Consider the following 9,653-nt stretch of genomic DNA (forward strand, 5'->3'; position numbering starts at 1 on the left):
TCTTCTGTGATTTATTTCTCATTTTTGCACCTTTGTAAATAAGCACACACCAAGCTATGGTCACCCAGGAACATCCAAATTGCATCCCGCTCCCACAGGTTCAATTTTGACTATGAAAACCAAAATTTAGTCTCTCTCACCTACAACACAGAGTTGACTAAACCTTTCCACAACAGCCCCTGCTTTAGTTGATACTTCTGTTGCTGTGAACCTGGCACAAGTCGCCAACAGCCTCACAGCCGTATCCACCAACAGAGAAACTGATCCAAATGAAGAACAGCCCAACGAACGGGTCATTTTTCAACCAGAGCAGTTTCCCCATGCGGGACGTCTCATGCTGTCACACCAGCGCTTGTGTTCATACAGCAGGGACGGCGCTGTTCCATCAGGCTGCCAGACAGCACTGCCACAGCAAGTTAGAGCTGAACTGCCGTTAGTTCTCCTTGTCCTCTTCCCCCTCACATCTGCGTAAGCAGGAAAACTCAAATCTGATTTCACTTACAAAGCATTCTCTACACTCTACCCCTTTTCACAGTTAAGATCAAAGTCCAAATGTTTGTCAAGACCAAGTTTTATATTCCTGTTTGTGACTGACCATTAGCTCTCACAAACACTCGTTTAGAGACATTACACACATTTGTTTAAGACAGATCACAATTTTCCATTCAAGACAAAAACAGGGCATTTACCACATTCCGCTACATCAAACGAGTTCCAAAGCGTTAGTGCGGAAATTCGTCTTAACCGGCTGTTCATACGTGTGTCACTTTGCGTGACAGCAAAGAACAGTACTATGAAGTAGTGCCGAAAGGAAGTTCTACAACGATGCTTAAGAGAAAGTTTTACGTAAAATTTGTTTAAGGGAGGGGGGAAAAAAGGATGTAGCGTGCTTTCCAGCCTTACTTTGTCTATTTTTAATGGAAGCTAATTCTTCTAGCACAGTCTGGTCTGTGGATCTGGCGAATGCCTCTGCTGTTGCACAGTATCCATGGTGAACTAAGTAAGATGATACCATTCTAAAAATAAACAAACACAAAACCCAGAAACACTCATTACATACAGGTAAGAAACCAAGAGCCTCTTGAATGTAAAAACGCTTTTCTGAAAAAAAAGTGGCTGACTTAAAGAATTGTACTTGAAATTCCGAAATTTCTGTACGAGTCAGACAAAAGTAATTCAGTTAAGAGCCAGTACCTTCTTCAAAACACTGTACAGAAAAAACAATGAACAGTCTATCATTTTATTATGATGAATTTTAATAAAAATGATTCATCACCCAAAGGTAGGCTCAATTAAAATATTACCTGCTAATCAAGTTTCTTTTTTTTGCTCGTACATACACTGAAATTAAATTTCTGCATACTAATTTTTTGTTTTCACTGAAGAAATAAAAAATGCAAAGCCAGAACCCCCGTTTTTCCGGGCGAGACACTAATGAGCCACGGCTTAACCGGGCACACCGAAGGTTGAGAACACGAAGGGAAATTTCCAGAGCCCAAAGTCTTAAAACTGCTCATTACAACCATGGCAATTTTTCTCAACTCCCCAATTCACAGGTCAAATCCAAATGGAAAGCTTACACTCATCATTATCAACTCTTAAATTACTCCTGATGTAGTAGTAGTAGTACTCCTCTTCCCCTAAACATCTATTCATGCTCAATTTTATACATGTTTATCAAACCTGTTAACACAACTATTTGTACCAGTTTTCAATACTCTCCGTAATTTTTGGCACAAGACAATAGGTACAATGTTTTAAAGATCTCCGAAATCACGCAATTATTAACTTTTTAAAAAAATGAACAACATTCAAAGTCTTACTTCTGAATCATTGTTTGCCACTCTCCTTCCCGATCTCCTATTGGAAATCTGTCAATCTGTGCTTGAATTTTGGTTCTCCACTCCCGCATATAGTCTTCAATATCAAATACAAACGGGTGTTGCCCAAAATTAGCATCCACAACCTCTCCAGGTGTTTGAAGCCCTACTGTAGGGTACAAGTTTGGCTGCAAGAAATTTTTTAATTAGTTTTTTCCTCTTATTCTAAATTCCCCACTTTTTTTTTTTTTCATCTCTGTAGTAATATCCCCACTGCTACAAGTAGTGTGAAGAAGCAAACACCTCTGGATCATCTGTCCAGCAGTTAAAGCAACTTCTACCAATCCAGCAATACAATGACTGATTCATTTTATTCCCAGTGGTCAACATTTTTTTTAATTTTCAAGTAAGAAAGCCTTACTGATCATTCTCTTTCTAGTCAGAAAACGCGCTTCTTAAACCGTGCTAAAGTTTACAACTTTTGGTTTCAATTTTAAAAAACACTAAATACCAATTTTTTAATGATTTTTAAAGACCAGGATTAAAGTTTCTTTTAAAAAGAGAACAAAAATTAAACTTACAAAGTGGGCCATTTTCCTTTTGGGGTGAAATACTTAAAACATCGCTGAATTTTAGTGGTAAGAACTGACAGGATAGAGAACTCATTAGCCTCAAAGTCCAAGTGTAGCGCCTAAAAAGAACTGTAACAGTGCATTGAAGTTCTCAGGAATTCCTGGACTTGTATCTACAAAAAGACTTTAAAGCATTTATTGTTGTCTCAGTTTTATTTTCTGCTTAGAGATTAGGTCTCCATGCAAATTTGAAATGTGCCAAATATGAGAAAAGTAAAATCTGCCTGATGGGATTAAAGTAACTTTCTGAAATGTAACTAGCCCCTCAGCAATGGCCACGCAACCAGCTGGGGGGCTGGGTGGGCCGGCCTTTGTTGCTGGTGGGTTTTTTGTATTTATAAATAGACCTACATCATATTTACATTGCAGTCAATGGGGGTACGGTAGAATGGTATGCTGATCTACAGAACTATACGCTAAATAAATTAAAGCTATCGGTAAGAAGTCATCAACATGCAGGCCAGTAGGAACACCGACGCGCAGTGAACCCAGTGAAATTAAAGAAAAATACTCTGGTTGTTAAAACCATGCCCGAGCTGATCCTGCCCCCATTTCCACCTCCACGCCCCTTCTGGGGGTTTTTTGGTTGGTTTTGGTTGCTGTGTTTCGTTGTGTTTTTGTTTTTGTTTTTTTTTTTAAAAAAAAACCCTTGCTCACAATTGTTACCTAGTCTAGACTAATCAACAAAGCACAAGTCTCAAATCTTTTAATGAGATGAAACCAATCAATTCTACTCTTCAAACTTCCAATCAGAGCATCAGTTCTCTTATGCTGGTACGGCGTGCTAGCAAGGAGCCCCGCCGGCACTCCGCAGAGCCGGGACAGCAGCAGCGGCTTCCTACATGAAGCACCCAACCCTGTGGTGGGGCCGAGAGGTGCCCTGGGTTATTGACTTCGTCCTTCCTTAAGATCTGTCCTTGCCTCCTAAGGCCATAGCAAACGGAGGAGCTGGGCAGATGGAAGTGTATCGTATACTGCATTCAAACCAGATTAAATCAGAAATGAAGTGGATGAGAAAAAAAAAACCAAAGTAAGAGCAGTATCATGCCTATACCAGTAGCATAGGGAATATATTTATAATAATTTTAAGGAAAGTGCAATTGACTGAAAAGCTGAAATACTTCAGATAGCTGCAACTTTCTTTAAAAAAAAATTAACTTTGCTATGTTTGATCTTATGGAGTAAACAGTATAGAGAAAGATTCTGAAAATGAGGCATCAAGCATGAGTTACAAGGACCACGGCTGAAGCAGCCAGCCTTTCGGCATGTGATACGCAGTGCGCGCACATCCACCCTGCTGCTGTTTAACATAGCTTTGATTTTGTAAGTAAGGCCTGTTTGTGTCAAACAAAGTATGCAACAACTACTTGTATGTATTATGTTCTGCTAAACTTCCATTAGAGCTGTTAAAAACCTAAAAACCAGAAAACCCCTGCGAGGATAGGTGTAAAAGCAAAAAACTCTTTGCTTCAATTAGCAAATCACTACTGCAATGATGAGGAGAAATATCTGATACTAAACTGGTTGAGAAGATTATCATTGTATTTCCAAGAAGCATAAGGTAAATGCAAGTTCCATCTGAAACACCTGTTTCTAACACAAAGGAAAGCTGTTTGAAAATGCACTTATCTTACCGGTAAATCTGTGAAAGCGATGCCTGTAACAAAAAGAAAATTAAGATTAATTTCTGCATCTCTGGATTCTAGCCTCATTTTCTGAAGTTTATCATTATATGTTCAGAAAACTCACGCAAACCATCTCAGAAATAAGCAGTAAAGTATGGCGACGTTCACGATGCTCAGGCACAACTGATGTGCTCCAGTAATAAAGGGCAATATTTGGAAAAAATTAATTGTCATTCCAAAGTACTCCATTTGCCCTCAAGTTTTCAAAATACAGCGTAAGATTTAGCAAACGTCATACAGCTATGCAGATTAGAAAGTATGAAAATTCTGGCTACAGATTAAAATTAAGAGGAAAAATAAGAATATCTGAAGATATTTTTTCACTTGCATGGCTCGATGCTGTGACACCAAGCTTTAACGGTACCTTTTCCTGTTGGCTATTACTTTTCTTCACAAGTATGCATTATCTTTACACGAGCAGCACATGCCTATAATACTCCAAACCAGTCTGGTAGATGTTTCACTTTAATCCACGCCAGTGTTTTTTAGTTTTCAAACAGAATAGCTTAATTTTGTTGTTATATAATTCCAAGCATCCATCTACCCATAAGACCAAGGCAGTGATTTTGCTGCCTCAGGATTAGAGAAAAATCTGACCTCTATACACTTCAGGAACCTCACTCAATTTGGGGCAGGGGGGGGAAGCTTTCAGTTAAAAAATAAGTATCAGGAAATCTCCTTCTGATGGCCAAATGATAACAGTATTTCATCATTTCCTTTATTGTTGCAAGTATTTCTTTAAATTTATTTTTTTACAAGTGCATAATGATTCAAATCCACTTATCCCTTCAAACTCTTACTTATTTTGTATCACCGTCTTTTCAAATCTAAGATTAAAACAAAGCTTTTAACCTTCTGTCCTAAATTCCACCCCTGCTTATCACCAAGATTTCAAATCTCAAGAGCATCTGGATTCCTCACTCACATCTTTGATACAAAAGAATGACACACAGAGTGAACCCGTTTCCTGCCATCACACCTCAAAGCTATCGTTGTATTTATTAGCTGTTCACACCCTCGCTTTTTCTAAGCTATTACCAGTTTCTCCGTTTGGCACATTTTGACATCCAACTTGCCCTTTTCCAAAATAACCATGGCAGTAGGCAAGATAAATAAATGATTAAGTGATGACTGAGTGACATGTAGGTATCGTGGTTTTTTGGAGGTTTGGGGTTGGTTTTCTTGGTTTTTTGGGGGTTTTGTTTGTTACTCGGATTTCACACTTGCATAAATAATTGCTTAGCCCTTTTTGTAGCATCAAATCCCTGGCTCAGCCAGAGATTTCCAATCCTCTAGACTGTATTGGTGGCCCAGAGAAGAAACATAAATGTCCTCCAGGTCACAATCATATAGGAATTCTGGACAACGAGCAGCAGCAACAACTCAGCAAGACAGCCAAAATTTCTAATTTCTTTTTCCCCTAAACACAGAATCCATTTTCATCTGTCAGAAATTCAAGCTAGCAAAGCCCACAGCAGAACAGCTGTCAGGTTTCCTTCTGAAATCCATAAAGTGTTTGTCAGACTCTGTCCATGACAGATGACACCTTACTAGCCTCTCCTCACCTATGTTATTCTGTTCTCCTCTTTAAACAGATTTTAATCACTTGGGACTGCTGTTTCACAGTTGGTCTAATCCGGTCTGCTTTAAGACTTCCACTGAAACAGAAGGTTCTGCTCGTCCCTTCTTAACTCTTCCACACATGTGCCCATAAGAGTAGTCAGAAAGCCAGTGTCTCTTTCATTGATCAACAATCTGATCCAACTTCCCTGCTGGCACACTGTTACCTTACTCCCTTTTTGGAACTAGTTAAGATGATCCTTCTCAGCTTTAACCCAGTTAAAGATTAGGGTAAATACAACATGAGCCTGTTACCTTCCATTTCAACATATACCCAGAAACAGGGCCAAAAGAAACTGCACAGTGCGTGGTTCAAGCGTGCCACTGCCATAGGCATCAAGGTATTAAGTCCAGGTATCCAGACTCAATCAACTTAGAAGAAACATTAAATCACGATAGAACAGAATCACAGAAGTGATTACTTGGAATTCACCTCTGGAGGCACCTAAGCCCTGCTCTGAGGAGGGGCAGGGAAACTCCAAAGATTAGATCGGTTTGCTCAGGGTCTGAGCAAACAAACAGGCAGTCTCGTTCTGAGAGACAAGGAGAAGAATTTAAACCATGTCCTACTCCTTACTGCTTTCCAAACCTTCCTCATGTTTGGCAATGTGAGAAAATAGAACAGACACTTCCAGAGTCCCTGTCTCAATAACCTCTTATTTCATTTCAAGCTAGCCTCTCTTTTCCCTATCACATATCTACCCATGAGAAAAAACCTTCTTTCTTCTTTCTGAGCTTTATCCCTTGAAACTTCCTACTCCCCTCAGCACAATTCCAGGATCACTTCCCAAGCCCTTGCTCTCTCCTTAATGCAGGAAGTAGATTTTTTTTTTTTCCCTTCTTTCTTTACACTTTGTATATTTGCTTATTAAATTGCATTCAGTAACAGAATTATTATATATATTGCATCAAAAATTTTAACTCTACCCTCTCCAAACGTCTTGAAATGCAAAAATTGTCTTGCAGTGTTGCGTAACGCTAAAGTCTACCACAAGAATTTAATGCACTTAATTTCAGCACAACTTGTATAATTCATGGCTTTAGCCCAACTATGCATGACTCCAGACTGGGAATCCGAAAGACACTGTTCTCTGACATATGTTCAAAATAACACCCATCCAGTACAAGGTTTTAGTGAAGGCTAGGTGTCCCCCATACAGCAGCAATGAATTTAGCTATATCCATTCTCCATTTCTCTTATCTATTATCTCATAAACATCAAGTAGTATCTGTGGATTTAGTAGCAGAGTTCATAAATGCAGGTCCTGCGGAATGAGATGTTACGACAAATCCTTCCAAATTCACAAGGAATGTTTGTGCAAGCGGCACAGAAGAAATTATTCTTCACAATTCTTTAATTCACAGATTATAAGGCTATCGAAAGAACTATTCAGACACATTGTTCCTGACACGAAGAGAGTTTCAGATTTACAACAGACTTACAGACATAATGTTATCATTAAAGATAACGTTTCTCCATACCCAAGCTGTGTCCATTCTTTGTGTAGAAGCAGGTATTATTGATAAGGTTGACACAACAACCGATGACATCACCCGTCGTAAACGTTGGGCCGTAGGGTTGTCCAGTTCCAGAGGAACAGAATGAATGTCCATCATCTCCATGGTAACCATATGAATGTTTATCCCAACCTAGAGAACAAAAGCATTTGCAATTTATTCGTTTCCTTTATTACGAAATAACGGAAAGACTACACAAAGTCAGTATATTCTAACCAGGTTAATACGGTTAATTACTCTCCTCAGCTTTCTGCTTTCCAAGATATCTTATCTAACCAAAAAAACCTCTTTCGTTTAAAAAAAAAAAAAGGACAACTTTTATCAAAATGGCTGAACAGGTAATTCCATTGGTAGTACATAACAGGGAATGCAAACTCAGATAACAAATTTTTTTTTAAGTGCACACACAAAATTACCAACACCAAAAATATGATCAGCTGCAATGCTGAAATTTGAAATGCTACATGCAGAGATGACATGTCCCAATAAAGCAGTGAAGATTCTCCTGTTCTCCCTTTCATCTCGCAAAACTATTGCTACCATATGTCATCATCAAATTCTTCCTGGCTAAAACCCAAACACGCATCTCTGGGGAGACACATTTCTACTCCTGATCATTCTCAATGACTATTGAGCAGCAAGCAGTCTCTGCATAATAGCAGAATCTCCAGACTATAGTGTCACTAGCTTTGCTGCCCCTAAAAATTAAAAAAAAGGGGAAAAAAATTATCAATACAGGTTAAAGTCACAGCCAGCAGGCAAATCATTACGTATGCAAATCTGGTGCTAATTTTGCAGGTGAAGAAGCTGCAGAACCAGTTAAGAAGCTTCATGCTGTTACACTACTCAATGAAATTCACAGCGAGCAATTTTAGTCTGAGCTCATTTCAAAATACCTGTCCACACTCTCTGCAATTCAATACTACACAAAAACACATAGAAGAGGAGTAAACTTTCAGGCACCACAAAATCTTCCTAACAGATCTATTAAATGCCTATTCAAAATAATATAAAGCATGATCTTTAACACAAATTGCCAAACTTCATATACATATATATATATAAACGCACATTCTGACTGTAAGAATTTATACTGACAACTCAAATTATTTTTAGAGAAAAAGGTTGTGGGTTTATTCTTCGTCTGTCAAGGTTAATTTGAAAGTATTTTCCATACTTAGGCCCCCAATCTATATGGTCGGTAGCTTCAGCTGGCACCACATTAAGCATCTCTCAGTAAATTAAATACCCCAAATTACTGCAGTTACATTGATTAGTAGTATCTTTCAAAATTATTTGCAACGCATCCTAGATCATACTCAAGATAAACTAAATGCCACCCACTGATAATTCATGACCCTTAACTGGGCTCCCAGTGTAACTGGGACTCGCCACCATCATAAGGATCTCTACCAGAACATTTGTGTGAGAAAGTAACATCGCAAAAGGAAGAGAGTACAGATACCCTAAGGTCCATTCAGCATGATTTTATACTTGGCTAATAGCAACAATTTCAAAAAATCAATTTTGTTTGTTTGTTTCTACATGTTTAAAGATCTATTAAAACACCAACACATACACAAAACTTCTTTAAATACTATACAGAGATACTGCAGACAATCGTTAACAAGACAGCATCCCTGACCACGCAGGTTTAATGGAACAGTCAAAACTCAAAACTATGCTCCACATCCTTACTGTTAAGGCTGGAAAGGTAACGGTACGGAAACTCACAGCAGGAGAGCTCACTCCATGTCTGACAGAAAGCTGTCATCATAGTAGCTCATCTTTATTGCTAGAAATTTAGTTTACAGAGCAAGGAAATCTATAGCTTTAGTTTTAGCAGGAAACACGATGAAAATTTTAAAATGTATTTGTTTGTTAAAATTATCTGCATGTTATAAATAACATTAAGAGTTGAGGGAAGTAGTGCAAGAACTAATGTACAGTAAAGGCTAAACTTTTTAGCTGCAAAATTTACATAATCCAGATAACAGATACAACACAAAGATGTCATGACACACTCTCTGTTGCTTACCAGAACCTTCCCATCAAGGACAAGCATATTTTAAAAACCACAATTAACCGATGTAAGTGACTTCTCAAAAGTAACAAACACAGAAACATACCTGGTAGTCTGTTCATGTTCACACCCTGTGCCGAAAGCCCAATTCCCATATAACTGTAAAAATGAAAGAACAAAAGAAATGTATGTCTCTTACAAAAATACATATGGGATATTGCCAAGAAACACTGTACTGATTAATCATATACCAATTAAGCTGCTGAGAGGTCATTTAGTAGCCGCATAACAGTGAGGGAGCTGAAAAATAATTTGTAGTATATATGGCTTAATACAGACAGGTTCTGCCCCTGCA

At 38.4% G+C, this 9,653-nt stretch overlaps 1 protein-coding gene across 1 annotated transcript in view; it reads right to left on the reverse strand.

Annotated features, from left to right (window-relative positions):
- The window catches only part of RANBP9 (RAN binding protein 9), a 19,787-nt gene extending 10,334 nt beyond the window's left edge, over positions 1-9,453 (reverse strand). Inside the window, exons 1-5 of the mRNA XM_009703293.1 lie at positions 9,405-9,453; positions 7,240-7,407; positions 4,087-4,109; positions 1,824-2,008; positions 904-1,016 (exon numbers count right to left, since the gene is read on the reverse strand). Coding sequence (XP_009701595.1) covers positions 904-1,016; positions 1,824-2,008; positions 4,087-4,109; positions 7,240-7,407; positions 9,405-9,453 — 538 coding nt within the window. The remainder of the gene's footprint in view (positions 1-903; positions 1,017-1,823; positions 2,009-4,086; positions 4,110-7,239; positions 7,408-9,404) is intronic.
- Positions 9,454-9,653: the final 200 nt, after the last annotated feature.

Source organism: Cariama cristata, unplaced genomic scaffold, assembly GCF_000690535.1.
Source record: "Cariama cristata isolate BGI_N322 unplaced genomic scaffold, ASM69053v1 scaffold30140, whole genome shotgun sequence".
Taxonomy (NCBI): Eukaryota; Metazoa; Chordata; class Aves; order Cariamiformes; family Cariamidae; genus Cariama; species Cariama cristata.